The sequence below is a fragment of the Nomascus leucogenys genome, chromosome 22a (genome assembly GCF_006542625.1).
Source record: "Nomascus leucogenys isolate Asia chromosome 22a, Asia_NLE_v1, whole genome shotgun sequence".
NCBI classification, from domain to species: Eukaryota; Metazoa; Chordata; class Mammalia; order Primates; family Hylobatidae; genus Nomascus; species Nomascus leucogenys.
The window spans coordinates 58,157,021-58,172,569 of NC_044402.1; the positions used below are offsets into that span (position 1 = coordinate 58,157,021).

A 15,549-nucleotide genomic window follows, 5' to 3' on the forward strand; every position below is an offset into this window, starting at 1 on the left:
CTTCCAAATATATTGAAAGAAAAAAAAAATCTAGGAGGCAAGCAGACTTGAAAACTTTAAAGGCACACAATAAAAATGCCAAAAAGCCACTATTTTTCACTAAGGTAATTCATTAATATCTTCAAACCTTATTCATGAATTTAAATTATTAGGATATTTAAACATTAATTATTCTATCCATATTTCTTTACTTCAGAGATTATGAAAAAGGGGTGTATAGCTCAGTGGTAGAGCATTTGACTGCAGAAATTATGAAAAATGAAAAACAAAACTTCTGAATCCTTAGAATTACATCTTTTCTTATACACTAGGAAGTGAAATTGGATATCAGCACTCCTTTCATTGAACAATCTCACAAAGGTACAGAAGAAAGTGCAAGTCCCAGCAATAAGATAGGATGTACCCAATTCTCTAAGGACCTAAAAGCCTGTCAGCGTTTTATTTTGTCACTGTCAACCTCTTAAATGATCGCCTTTTTTATTGCTTTCTGGTTTTCACCTGTAAGCACACTGCTTTCTAAAAAACTGAAGGTCAATTTGGAATTTCAGAAACAAAGTGAAGATCTGAATTCTGAGCTTTTAAAATTGTAGTAACATACTATAACGCATGAATATATATTTTATATACATCAATATAGATTTTATCTACTAGGTCAAAAAAAGCTCCAGAAAATTATTATGAATTCATCCTCCTTCTAAAACACTAAAGAATGAAAGTGAGATTTTTTTTAAAAAAGATAAGAAAGATAGAAGTAAGAGAACATGATGGTTTAGTAAGCAGGCAACAGTTCACTAGCGGACAGCAGTTTATTGGTTTCTCTCAGCAGTGAAGTCTCCTCCTCTTGGGTGGTTTGCACTGTGACTGCAGCTGCATACCTTTGGTGGTATCAGATATGCTATTTAACAAGGCACACATCATATCTCCCTCTAAGTGGTGAGGGTTTAGTATATGAGCTGGCCTCTGAGTCTTCTTAAATTGATTCTCTAGCTCCAGAAAACCTTGATCTCCTGAGAGGATGGTGAAAGGAATTTGCTTGGGTAGTTGTTCATCTAGACGGCCAGCCTAAGTTAGAACAAATGGCACAGGTTGATAAAAAATCAGCATGAGTTTCAAAACAAGTTATATCTATTTCAGAATGAACACATACCTAGGAAGGTATAGTAAGCTTGTTCCCTAGTCCCTACCAAAGTATGACATAAAGACCTCCTTCAGCTGGGTGCAGTGGCTCACGCCTGTAATCCCAACACTTTGGCAGGCTGAGGCAGGTGGATCGCTTGAGGTCAGGAGTTCGAGACCAGCCTGGCCAACATGGTGAAACGCAGTCTCTATTAAAAAATGCAAAAATTAGCTGGGTGTGGTGGCATGCGCTTGTAATCCCAACTACTTGGGATTCTCCAGGCTGAGGCTGGAGAATCGCTTGAACTCGGGAGGCAGAAGTTGCAGCTGAGATCGCGCCACTGCACTCCAGCCTGGGTGACAGAGTGAGACTCCGTCTCAAAAAGAAAAAAAAAAGAGAGAAAGAAAAGAACTCGTTCATAAATGAAATACCCCACATTTAATCAAACATAAGATGCCATTAAATTATATAAGCTATTTTATGTGCCATGAAAAGAAAAAGCCAAAATGGAAGTCCAACAGACCTCATATAAGGTTGGAATGCCAAAGGGCTATACACTCAATATAAGGGTAAATAAGAAATAAATCTGCCATAGAGAAAAGGTAAGCAAGGCAATTTGCATGATTCAATCTTGGCACTAGATAGAGGGAAAAAGAAATCTTTTGTTGTTTAAACCATAAGCTGCAGTCAACAAGTTTGCAGAGTAAATTCACATTATCAGTGTGACATGTAAGTCCTCAAGCAGAAAATTTAAAGTGGGTCTCAGTTTGGCAGTTTCTCTAGGTACCCGGCAGAGACAGAAGCAAATGCAAATTCTATCTAGGCCAACAGTGATTGTTAAGGTACCTCTTAATTTTAGAGATAATAAAATATGAAAGTGTCTTAATATATATCAAATACAGTATCATCAGCAGGGCGCAGTGGCTCACACCTGTAATCCCAGCACTTTGGGAGGCCTAGGCGGGCAGATCACTTGAGGCCAGGAGTTTGAGACCAGCCTGGCTAACATGGAGAAATCCCGTCTCTACTAAAAATACAAGTATTAGCTGGGCATGGTGGTATGCTCCTGTAGTCCCAGCTACTTGGGAGGCTGAGGCACGAGAACCGTTTCAGCCCAGGGGGCTGAGGTTGCAGTGAGCCAAGACTGTGCCACTGCACTCCAGCCTGGGCGAGAGTGAGACTGTCTCAAAAACAAAACCAAAAAACAGTATCAGCTCTTGATCATTTATCCCACAAATAGTTGAGGGTCTACTATGGATAGGTGAAGATTTGCTAAAAGTTGAGGATAAAGCAATAAAAATATGCTATGGGGTCCTGCCTTCATAATAGTCGTAGGTAGAACCTGAAGTACTGAAGAATGATCTATAACTCTCATTACAATTCAAGTGGAAAAAAAAATGCAAGTGGGTCTGAGATTCACATTAGATTTTGAATAAAACAATGACTCACATGCATACATATGGCAAAATCAGCAGCATCTTTTCTTTTACTACAGCGAGGATGAAGGAAGAAGCATCCAATCCTGTTCAGGTAATTATAAATCTTACAGTTGAGCGGAGGCTTCCAATTGGTGTTTCCTCCTATTAATTTTAGAAAAGGCAAAAATGATAATCAAACAGGAGAGGAAAGGCCAAAAATTTTATCAAGAAAAAACACATACTAGAAAAAAACTTTTCTAGAGGCAAAGTACTAGATCAGAATGTGGAAGAACTCCATCCTAGCATAAGCATCAACATCTTGTTGCTTTACAGTCTTGAGAAAGTGGACCAACTTCCCTGAATCTGTCAAATCATCTTAAAACTCACATGGATATTAAGCAAAATCAAAAGTAATGTGTGTAAAAATTCTTTGAATGGCATTATTCTATAAGTGTAAGCATAAGTGGTTTTTACAGATGTCACCACCATTCAATGCAGAAATGATGGGCAATCACCAAAGTTCAACTTACTAAAGCAATTATACTGGCTAACTTATCCAGGTCAGTATATTTCTATCTTTAATCCCAATCTTTCTCTTTACATGCTATTTCCTATCAAACACAAACCATAGCAGATGCTCACTATACTAATCCTCTGTAAACCAAAGAAGCCTCTCCCCCAGGTTTGGTCAACAATTTGTAAAGAGGTTTAGATGAAGCTGAACACTTAAGAACAGAAAGGATGAACCGAAAAGGCAGTTATGGCATGTTGAAAATAACATTAGTCCTGTAGCTGAGAGGCCAAATAATTCTGCTATTTATTAGTTTTAAAACTTTGAGGGAAAAAAACAAAAACAAAACATCTGCTTCTTTGTATTTTAAAAGGAATAAAACCGTAATAATCAGTAACCATGTTAGTACAAAGCCATAGCACCTGACACATTTTAGGTGTTGAATAAAGGCTTTTTCAATCTGTATCAAAAGATCCATAAACTTTTTTTTTTTTTTCAGATGGAGTCTCGCTCTGTCGCCCAGGCTGGAGTGCAGTGGCGCGATCTCAGCTCACTGCAAGCTTCGCCTCCTGCGTTCACACCATTCTCCTGCCTCAGCCTCCCGAGGAGCTGGGACTACAGGCGCCTGCCACCACGCTCAGCTAATTTTTTGTATTTTTTTTTTCTTTTTAGTAGAGACGGGGTTTCACCGTGTTAGCCAGGATGGTCTTGATCTTCTGACCTCGTGATCCGTCCGCCTCAGCCTTCCAAAGTGCTGGGATTACAGACGTGAGCCACCGCGCCCGGCCAAAGGATCCATAAACTTTGAGTCATCAGACAGAGCTAACATTTACCACAGAGGCATGTAAAGAAAACGATTCTAGCAGAGTAACTATAATACAAAAGAACAATATTCCAATTATGTTCCTATGTTCTATCCAGGAAGGTTTAAGAGGAGCCTTTTAAACTGATCTATATTCTAAGAGGTGGGAAAAACGGTTTTCTTTTGTTTTTCTTATTAACCGTACCTTGAAAGCCCCAAATAAATGTTCCTTGGTTTAGATGCCCTGGTAGATGACCAAAAAAGTTTGACCAGTTATCAAAATCTACAAAGACTATATGAGTCATGGTTCGCAGATAATCCAAATCTGGAAGCTCAACAATTTCTTCCTCTGAGAAGAGAGAAATATCAACATGAGTTCAGTAAGAATTTGCTAAAATCATTCTGATTTCAAGTCCAAAAAATATTAGAACCCTAATATGCAAAAATACTAACCTTGAATGTTACTCATTTCTATTTAAACCTTTTTGTGAAATCCAAATCTGTACATGACACCATTTACACTTAAATCAGATAAAAATAATCTGAACATTTCACAAATTTTGATTATATATCCTTCTTGCAAATATTTTCTTCCATCAACTCTAAAGCTTGTTAAAAAGTCATTTATACAAGGAATTTTTTTAAAAAATTAATGTACTAGAAGAACTAGAAAACCAAGTTTTAAGGTTAAATAAGCAAAAACTAACACCACCCATATAAAATTCCAAGGTTACCTATTAAGAACATTTTCACCACCAGAATTTGGTTCTTTTCCCAGTCTGGACTGATTTATTAGTAGCCCTCTAGTTCTATGATTAAACACCCTAGAGAGCAGAAATAAGATAACCTGGAATCCTGCTGCCATAAAGCAGTGCTAGAAATAGGTGCCCGTGGTACAGTGACACCTCCCCCTATAAACACATCTTCTTGGTTCTCTCAGATTCTTCTTTCACCTTCCCCCATGCCCCAACTCTCGTTCTCCCTCCCCTTTATCTTGTTTCATACTTTTCCACTTTGACAAGGCCTTAAAGTTTCCTGTGGTAACAATGCAAACTTTAAAATCTTGTATTATTTAAAAAATGAATAGCTTTTATTCTAATAGTTCCTTCAAATATACTACTGCCATTCCCTTCCATTTCCAAGCCACCTTACGTCTTTTCTCTAACTTCTCAGTAATTCTAGATTTAGATATTGCATTTTCTATCAAACATAGACTAACACAAATTCCAAAAAAAAAGTAAACAGAAGCGCAAAAGAAAGGCCTAAGAGAACATAAAAATGGTGTAACCAGTGTTTCACTGTTTAGAGTTGACAAGGTAGCTCATGATTTAATTCTTTATCACTGAAAACATGCCATGACTAAAGGTGATGGTGAGATCTACATATGCTATAGAGCAAGACTGTAAAAATTCAATAGTTCATAAAAATACATTACTGGCCAAAATTTTCACATATTCTCACTGTACCCAAATATGCTACACTGTATAACTCACCAAGAATTAGTATTTATTTAAAAGAATATAGACTTAAGTCAGGTGTGGTGGCTCACACCTGTAATCCCAACACTTGGGGAGGCTAAAACGGGAGGATTGCTTGAGGCCAGGAGTTCGAAACCAGCCTGGGCAACATAGTAAAATCCCATCTCAAAAAAATTTTAAAAATAAAAGAATATACACTTAAAATTATACTCTAAACAAAACAAATTATACTTCTAAACAAAACAAATTATACTTCTAAACAAAATAAAAACATAACACCTGCCTAGACTTACTTAATCCTATCATATGGAATAAACAAAATCTGGAGTAAGTACAAACAAGGAATTCATATTTCAATTTTCCCCCTGGTTTCCTGCTACCACTTTAACTCTACTTCTAATTGCTATTTTAATTGTATGTTAAAGCTTTTCTTCCAAGTTAATTATAACAAAAATATACAAATGCTGAAATGACCTTTAAAATGTCTCACACTAAAGAATATGGCCAAATAGAAACAAAAAGAATTCATGTGATTTATCTTTTTAGTTAACCCAAATATTACAGAAAAATCTAAATGATATTAATACTAGGATAACTTTGAAATCTAACTTTCAGAAAAACTATCAACTTCCTCCTTCTTGAAAATCTCCACATCTTTTGTAAAATAAAATGATATCTAAAATATATATTATTTAAAGCCAACATATACTCTGTCCCCGTAAGTTTAGAAAGTGGATAAATGCAGTAGTAGGAATACAAACCCCTAAAATGTATATACCATAGTAATTAACATATCATCAAGAAGTTACCCTGTTTCTTGCTTCAAAATTGAATCGAGGTGAGTACATTGTAAGTTTCAATATTAGTATATGAAATTTGCACAGAGCTATAAAGCCATACCTATATTCTGATAGCTTAGGTCATTCTCAACTCCTTTCTCTATGTCTAAACTTTTTGGATAGTTTATTGCCTGTTTCAGTTTTCTCTCTGTATGTGAGGCACTGGCAGTAAACTTGTACAGGTTTGATTTTTCAGATCCAAAATGAGCCACACTGGGTTTCTGTAAGAAGCAATGTTTTCTATGGAAATGCTGCTGTGCACTCTCAGGATCATGAAATGCTTTGGTGCAGGTGCCACACTTGATTACATACTGCTGCTCCTCCTCATCACTCTTTTCTTGGTGCACTTGATGGATATGAGTGTTCATGTCGGCTAAATTCTGTGCTGTTGCCGAACATAAACTGCAGCGAAACCACAGTTTTCCTTTATCCAGCATGATTTGGAGACATCTGCTATAATCTTCTTTTCTGTTGACTTTACAGATGTAACTCTCACGGCAACCACAGGTTAACTGGTTACTGGTCTCTATTACTGGAAAATCATCTTCGGTTTTAATTGAAGTTTCAGTTTTTTCTGACACAAATACATAATCTATGCTGTGGTGCTCCTCATAATGACTCAAAAATGCTTCTTCCACATTAAAGATAAGATCACAAAGCCCACAGAAGTATTTAATCTTTATCTCATTGTCATGCTCATCTTGGCAATGTCGGTACAATGTTTCTATCTTATGAAAAGGCTTTCTGCAGTGAGCACAGCTGTATCTATGAAACTTGTGGCTTGCCAAAGACATGCAGTGCTGTTTTACATATTCCTGGGAATCAAACATATCTTCACAAATCCGACATTGCCATTTACCCCTTGGAGAACTATTTGCCGGGGAATGATCAATAATAGTAATAGCTGATGAAGGCTTGTTAGCAGTCAAATTACCCAATGTTGTAGAGGATGATGGCAAAGTTTCACCTTCTACCTCATCCATCTCATAAAAATATCTGTGTCCATTATGAAATTCAGTCACATGTGCCATGATAGTATCTTTCCTTGTTAACTCCTTTTTGCATGTCCGACACCAGAAAAGAAAGTTATTTAAATGTGCCCCTCCGTGAATCCGGCTCATGTGTAAACGAATGACCCCTGAATCATCACATACCTTTCCACAGACCACACACTTATAACCCATTGTGTTTGCTGAGAAAACATGCTTTTCTACTGCATCTTCACTTGGGAATCGCTGATTGCATTCACAGAACCAGGTTTTAACTACTGATTTTTCTTTCTGGACACAAGCAACACCTTCATGGCTTTTATCTTTTAAATTCATCTTCTTTTTTGGAATGGCAGTGCACTCCGGTGAGCTAGATTCTTTAATAGACATGGTTCTTTTAAGTGATGAAAATTTTGATTGATCCAACAATAAATGCAAGTCAGAAGAAGGATCCTTGTTCCCTTCGCTGCTGTGGCAATAGAGTAAGACTGATTCTTCCACTGAGTTAATGACTCGGACTTTGTGTCCTGAATTCTGCTTATGATTTTGGGTGCTGGTTTCATCCACAAAGACTTGATTGCAATCTGGACAATAACCTCTTAATATGAATTTCTCTGCAACCTGGGTAATGCTCTTCTCAGCTACAGCTACAGGCCCAGCATTTCGACAACGAACTCTAAATTAGATAAAAAGAAATAGAAACGCTTTCAGAAGTATTTTCTAAATATATCATTGCTGCATTTTATTGCAGGAATTATAAAATAACCAACGTATAAATAAGCACTAAAAGATACTTTTCAATAAAGATGCAAATGACATAATGATGTTCTATCATCTCAAAATACTTGAGTATTATCTGCACTTTATCTATTTCTAGTTAAAATACAACAGGCTAAAACTAGATTCAAAATTTTTTAAATTCAGGCAAATTTTAGAAAATTAAAATCTGTATCAAAAGCACTGACAGAGGACCTTATTGAACAGGCAAATTATTAGACTCTCCATGGTAATTAAACTGTATGAAAGAACACTATGGTTAAGATTCTAGACAACCCAGTTTCTATTCTTTAATAACTGATTAATGTTGATACTATAAGGCTATGGTAACCAAAAAAACATGTACTGGTATAAAAATAGACACACGGATCAATGGAACAGAATAGAGAACCCAGCAACAAAGCCACATACCTACAAACTACTGATCTTTGACAAAATTGACAAAAATATACACCGGGGAAAGGACACCCTATTTAATAAATGGTGCTGATAAAACTGGACAGCCATATGCAGAAGAATAAAACTGAACCCATATCTTCCATCATATACAAAAAATAACTCAAGATGAATTAAAGGCAAAGACCTGAAACTATAAAAATTCTAGAAGAAAACCTAGGAAAACCCCTTCCGGACAATGGCCTAGGCAAAAAATTTATGACTTAAGTCCTCAAAAGCAAATGCAACAAAGCCCTAAAATAGACAAATGGGACTTAAAAGCTTAAGCATAGCAAAAGAAATAATCAAGAGAATAAACAGACAACTTACAGAATGGGAGAAAATATCTGCAAACTATGCATCTGACAAACAACTAATATTCAGAATCTACTAGGAACTTAACAAGAAAAAACCCCACAAATAATCCCATTAAGAAGTGGGCAAAGGACATGAACAGACATTTTTCAAAAGAAGACATACAAGTGGCCCATAAATACTCAATATTACTAATCATCAGAGAACTTCAAATTAAAACAACAATGCGATACCATCTTACACCAGTCAAAATGGCTGTTATTAAAAAGTCAAAAAACAACTGATGTTGGCAAGTATACAGAGAAAAGGGAACACTTATACACTGTTGATGGGAATGTAAATTAGTACAACCTCTATGGAAAACAATATGGAGATTTCTCAAAAAACTAAAAATAGAACCACCCTTTGATCCAGCAGTCCCACTACTGGTATCTACCTTAAGAAAAAGCAAGCATTATATCAAAAAGACACCTACACTTGTACATTTACCACAGCACTATTGACAACAGCAATAATGAATGGAATCAACCTAAGTGTCCATCAATGGATTATTGAATAAAGAAAATATGGTATATATACCATGGAATACTACTGAGTCATAAAAAAAGAATGAAATCATGCCTTTCGAAGCTACATGTATGGAACTGGAGGCCATTATCCTAAGTGAAATAACTCAGAATGTCAAATACTGCAAATTTTCAGTTCTAAGTGGGAGTTAAACAATGGGTACACGTGGACATATAGACTGGAATAATAAAATAGACATTGAAAACTCCAAAAGGTGGGAGGTTGGGAAATGGGTGAGGGTTGAAAAATAACCTATTGGGTACAATGTTCACTATTTGGATGATAGGTACATTAGAAGCCCAGATATCTGAGCTTCACAATATACCCATGTAACAAAACTGCACTCGTACCCCCTAAATCTATAAGAAATAAAAATAAAGAACTGATTAATTTTATGTCAGACAAATGTCATGCCCATAGTTGCTTTTGCACTGAAGAACTAGACTCAATAAAGCCACATAATATTCCACAAATTAACTCAAAATAAATTAACTTCCCTAGGAAAATAAAAAAATAGAACAACTGTGTCTTCCCTTCACTACTAAACTCCAGAGAGAAGAGACCTGCTACCATTTTATACATTTAATATATTTTAAAAGAAAAAAACTGTACAAAATATGTTCTCTAATTATTGTGGAATTAAATTGGAAACAAGAAATAATAAAAATCCCTAAATGTTTATAAATACCTAAATGTAACATCTATAAACCTTTAGAAGTTAAGCAACACATATCTTTTTTGTGTGTTTGGAGACAGAAAATCTTTCTGTCGCCCAGGCTGGAGTGCAGTGGCACAATCTTGGATCACTGCAACCTCTGCCTCCCAGGTTCAAGTGATTCTCTTGCCTCAGCCACCAAGTAGCTGGGATTACAGGTGCTCACCACCACACCCGGTTGATTTTTTTGTATTTTTAATAGAGATAGGGTTTCGCCATGTTAGCCAGGCTGGTCTCGAACTCCTGAGCTCAGGCAATCCACCTGCCTAAGCCTCCCAAAGTGTTAGGATTACAGGTGTGAGCCACCGCGCCCAGCCAAGCAACACATTTCTAATAAACCTATAGGTCAAAGAATAAATCAAAAGGGCAAAGATAACATTTTTCCAAAACATTTTTAAACAGCTTTATTGAGATATAATTCACGGCTAGGCACGGTGGGGCATGCCTGTAATCCCAGCACTTTGGGAGGCTGAGGTGGGCAGATCACTTGAGGTCAGGAGTTCAAGACCATCCTGGCCAACATGGTGAAACCCCATCTCTACAAAAAATACAAAACTCAGCCAGGCATGGTGGCACACACCTATAGTCCCAGCTACCTGGGAGGCTGAGGCACAAGAATCGCTTGAACTTGGGAGGTGGAGGTTGCAGTGAGCCGAGATTGCACCACTGTACTCCAGCCTGGGTGACAGAGAGAGACCCTGCCTTTAAAAAAAAAAAAAAAAAAAAAAAGGATATAATTCACATACCACATAATTCATCCATTTAGGGTATATAATTTCAACTATTTTTCACATAAAGATATGTGCAACCATCAATAGTTAATTTTAGAACATTGTGTCATATCAAAAAGAAAACCCATGCCCTTTAGCTATCACCTCCCCACCTCCCTTTTCGCTGTGCTCCCCAACTCCAAGCAACCACTGAGCCCTAAGCAACTACTTTCTGTGTCTACAGATTTCCCTATTCTGGAATTTCATGTGAATGGAATCATATAAATGGACTTTTTGTGACTAGCTTATTTCATTTAGCATAATGTTTTCAAAGTTCATTGAGGCTATAACATGTAATCAGGATTTCAATCCTTTTCATGGCCGAATTAATATTCCCTTGTATGGATATGTCCATTTAAAAAAATCCATTTGTCAGCTGATAGACATTTGGGATGTTCCCACTTTTTTACTATTATGAATAATGCTGCTATAAACAAACATACAAGTCTTTGTGTGGATATACATTCACTTTGCTCTTGGCTGTCAACAAGTAGAAACTGCTGGATCATATGGTAGCTCTATGGTTAAATGAGGAAAAAAGAGATATGTATTTTTAACTGAATAAAAATGAAAACACAACTTATCAAAATCTGTGGCATGCAGGCAAAGCAGTGCTTAGTGGGAAATTTATATTTTTAAATGTTTATATTGAAAACAAAGATCCAAAGTCAATCTAAACTTCTACCTTTAAGAGCTAGACAAAGATAAGCAAATTAAACTCAAAGTTCAAAGAGCAGAAATCAATGAACTAGAAAATGGGCAAACAACAGAGAATTGCCAGGGAAACCAGACAATGGTTGTTGCAAAAATCAACAAAAATTTGAAATAGATTATAGAAATAAACATAAATATTTAAAAATATCAAAGCTGAATTCAGGGAAATAAAATACATTCTTTAAGCAAGAAGAGGCAACGGTTTCTCAGGACACAGAAAGCATAACTATAAAAGAAGAAAATAATCAACAAATTATATACCTAATGCAAAGAAAAGCTTCTGTTCATCAAAAGGTATCATTAAAAATATGAATATGCAAAATCACAGCTAGGAAAATATACTCATAAATATTTGTATATTCTAGAAATTCCTATATTCTAGATACGAATCTGACAAAAGATTCGTATCTAGAATATATAAAGAACCCCAACTCACTATTAAGAAGGTAAACAATCCAATTTTGAAGACTGGCAAAAAACTTGAACAGAGATTTCACAAAGATAAACAAATAGCCCAAAAGCACAAGAAAATGTGCCCAACATCATTGTTTATCAAGAAAATGCATATAATAAACTAAAATGAGACACAAGAATAGCTAAAATGAAAAAGAGTGGCAATACCAAATGTTTGCAAGGGTGAAGAGTAACTAGAACTTTCATACCTTACCTGTAGGAATGTAAACTGGTACAACCAACTTTGGATATTTAGTAGGTTCTCATAAAGTTAAATATAAACCTACTTCTGAACCAACAATTCCACTTTTCAATGTCCATCCAAGAGAAATGAAAACATATGACCATGAAAAGACTTGTACAAAATATTCAAAGCAGCTTTATTCATAAAAGCTATAAATTGTAAACAACCCAAATATCTATCAACACGGGAATGGATCAACAAATTGTACTATATTCACACAATACTACTCACCAATAAAAAGGAACAATGTACTAAACAATATAGATGAATCTCACAGATACTATGGCAATCACAAATCATACTGGACTCTTTCTTGGTTACTTGATAAATTTGGCCTTTCACTGAGATTTAATCTTTCAAATGTATATGATACTTTCCATTCCGGTTGACTTAAAGCCAAGGTTCTGCTTTAACCCTTTCCTCTCCTACTCATACTTACAGAACACACACAGAAAAACATACACAAAACTTAGAACTGTTAGCTTGCTTTACACTTGCAGCAATATCAATATATCCACGTTTTCCACATCTCTAACTTTTCTCACTATGTTAAATTTGGTTAATTTCCAGGCAACTGTATATTCTCATTTTAAAAGGAGAGAAACATGGAATAGAAAATGTATTTGTTGAATCTTCTCACTGGCAAACAGCTCATCCGTTTCCCTTTACAGCTCCAGACCAATACAAACCTGAAATGGGCAGTGAGCTCCATGTGGGAACGCAGTGTCTGGTGGCAGGCCACACACTTAACTTGAAATGGAACATCTTTGCATAGAGAGATCAAAAGTTTCTTTGCAAAAGATGGAAAAGATATTGGATGTGCAATTCCTTTGTTATCTGAAAGACAAAATAAACTATAATTTGCAAAGTTATTTGAGTACAGAGCAACCCAACCTTCTTCCCCTTAGCCCTTCTCAACATTAGTTGGAGTAGGTAAAAGAAGACAGTTATTTTGGCAATAAAAATCTAAGGGAAGCCACTTTCTAGCCTTAAATACAAAGAATGCCTTACTCATACTCCAATTAAAATTGTTAATGGGTGCAGGAAATCAACATGGCACATGGATACATATGTAACAAACCTGCACATTGTGCACATGTACCCTAAAACCTAAAGTATAATAAAAAAAAAAAAAACTAAAAAAAAAAAAAAAATTTTGAGTCTTAAATGCCGAGAAACAGAAAACTTCCAAGATACCATGATATAACATAACATTATCCTGAATATTTGCTTCCCAAGTTTTTCTTCACTCTTCAAAGTTAGTAAGCCTTACTCATACGTACAAATAAATATTAAGAATCTTTGTTTTTAAGTAAGAATTGAGATAATCTTTTACTTTTATAGTTCTAAAACTAAGATGAGGATATGTAATCTCAAGAATGATCTGAGAAGTATGATAAATCAGCAAAAATTAAAGTAGTTTAATTTTCAGCAGGAAAGAGTATTAACATACCACCCAGTTTGAAACTCTGATGGAAATGATTCTTTCCAGACATATGCTTCGAACACTCATCCTTGCTGCTAAAAAGAAGGAAGCAATTTGGACATGCAAAACACTGAATAATCTGAGGAAGAAGATTGTTGTTATGTCCATCATCTGTGGCTTCCTAAAATATAAGACAAAGCTGTATTATGGAAAACTAAAATAAATACTCAAGTTCTTGAAAAAAACTTTCAAAATTTCCCATTTGTTATTTATTTGCAATATCCTGTATCAATTTTTAACATGAAAGCTGTTCTTCCCTGAGTGTGAATTATGGAACTTTTATCATAACCGAGGTCCCAAATGTCAAATTTTTAGTTTTTTTTCCTCAAAACCAAATTATGGCCATCTGTTGTAGTAACAAATATAGAAGAACATTTGCTTTCTATATAGTTTTCATTTTTACATACACATTCACATGTAATATATAAATGCATAAATGTGATCACACCACATAGACTTTTCCTAATGGTTTGCTTTATTCCCTCTACCCTGCATTATTATTCTTCCACAAATTTATCCACGCTTACTCAGTTACAAAGACACATAGAAATAAGGGGAAATGTCATTGTTTTATCAAATATTATTTTATAGGCTCTTCTGCCTATTAGATTTCTCATTCCATAGTACCTAAAGGAAATCCCTAAAAATCAGCCGGTATATCTCTAATTAATACTTCTTAATGGTTGCAAACTATGCCATGATGTGAATCTATTCAACTCAGTCAACATTTCCAGTTTTTTTCTTTAAGTTTTGATTTTTTTTTTCCCACTAGAAATAATGATCTTGTAAACATCCTTGAATATATATCCTTACTGGTAGGTGCTTTTTTCTTATTCTCAAGAGTGGCCCTATAGGGCTAATGGGTATATATATTTGAATATTAAAAGACACTGTATGACTGGTTTTCAAAAAGGCTCTACCAATTCACATATCCCCTAGTAGTGAATGAGCCTGGCAGTAATATATATTACAGATCTTTTTCATTTTTGTCAGGCAGATTTTTGTATTTTTGGTAGAGACAGGGTTTCCCCACGTTGCCCAGGCTGGTCTCGAACTTCTGGGTTCAAGTGATCCACCCGCCTTGGCCTTCCAAAGTGCTAGGATTACAGGCATGAGCCACCATGCCTGGCCTTCATTGCTACTTTAATTTGCATTTCCTATCTGTGAGTTTGAGCATTTATTCATACATTTTTTGGCTACCGAGATGTGTTCTTATGTGAATTTTTTATTCATATTATTTAGCTTTATTTCTCAATTGTTTTTTCTCCTTCTGGTCAATTTGTATCAGTCCTTTGTTACTGAAATTAATTCTCTGTCTCATTTTCCATTTTGCAATATTTTTTCAAATATCTACTTTGTTTATAGTCTTCTTTATTTATTTCTGAGACAAGAGCTCACTCTGTCACCCAGGCTGGCCCACTAGTACCCTTGACATCCTGGGATCAAGCAATCCTCCTATCCCAGCCTCCCAAGTAGCTGGGACCACAAGCATACACCAATACATCCGGCTAATTTTTTTATTTTTTGTAAAGGCAAGGTCTTTCCATGTTGCCCAGGCTGGTCTCTAACTCCTGGACTCTAGCAATTCTCTCGCCTTGGCCTCCCAAAGTGCTGGGATTACAGGCATAAGCCACTGTGCTCGGCCTATGGTCACTTAAATTTGACACAGTCAAATAAGTATGTCTTTTCTAGCATCTAAGTTTCTAAACCTTGTTAAGAGCCTCTTCTATCTTAAAATAGGAAATTTAAAAAAGTGTGTATTTATAAGTGTATGTGTATTTGTGTGTGCTTGTTATAAATATAATTTAACTTCTTGTTAATGGTCTTTAGAGTAATAGCCTCAAACATTGTATTGTGCCTCATATTTACTATCATTAACACTAGAACTATCAGTATAGTTTGTGTAGTGCTTATTAGAT

At 35.6% G+C, this 15,549-nt stretch overlaps 1 protein-coding gene across 3 annotated transcripts in view; it reads right to left on the reverse strand.

The window, feature by feature from the left end:
* The window catches only part of ZNF451 (zinc finger protein 451), an 80,514-nt gene that overhangs the window by 14,956 nt on the left and 50,009 nt on the right, over positions 1-15,549 (reverse strand). For all 3 annotated transcript variants that reach the window (XM_012500424.2, XM_030803642.1, XM_030803643.1), the window contains 6 exons: positions 13,598-13,751; positions 12,834-12,981; positions 6,227-7,830; positions 4,054-4,197; positions 2,567-2,697; positions 876-1,062 (listed from right to left, as the gene is read on the reverse strand). In XM_012500424.2, coding sequence (XP_012355878.1) covers positions 876-1,062; positions 2,567-2,697; positions 4,054-4,197; positions 6,227-7,830; positions 12,834-12,981; positions 13,598-13,751 — 2,368 coding nt within the window. The remainder of the gene's footprint in view (positions 1-875; positions 1,063-2,566; positions 2,698-4,053; positions 4,198-6,226; positions 7,831-12,833; positions 12,982-13,597; positions 13,752-15,549) is intronic.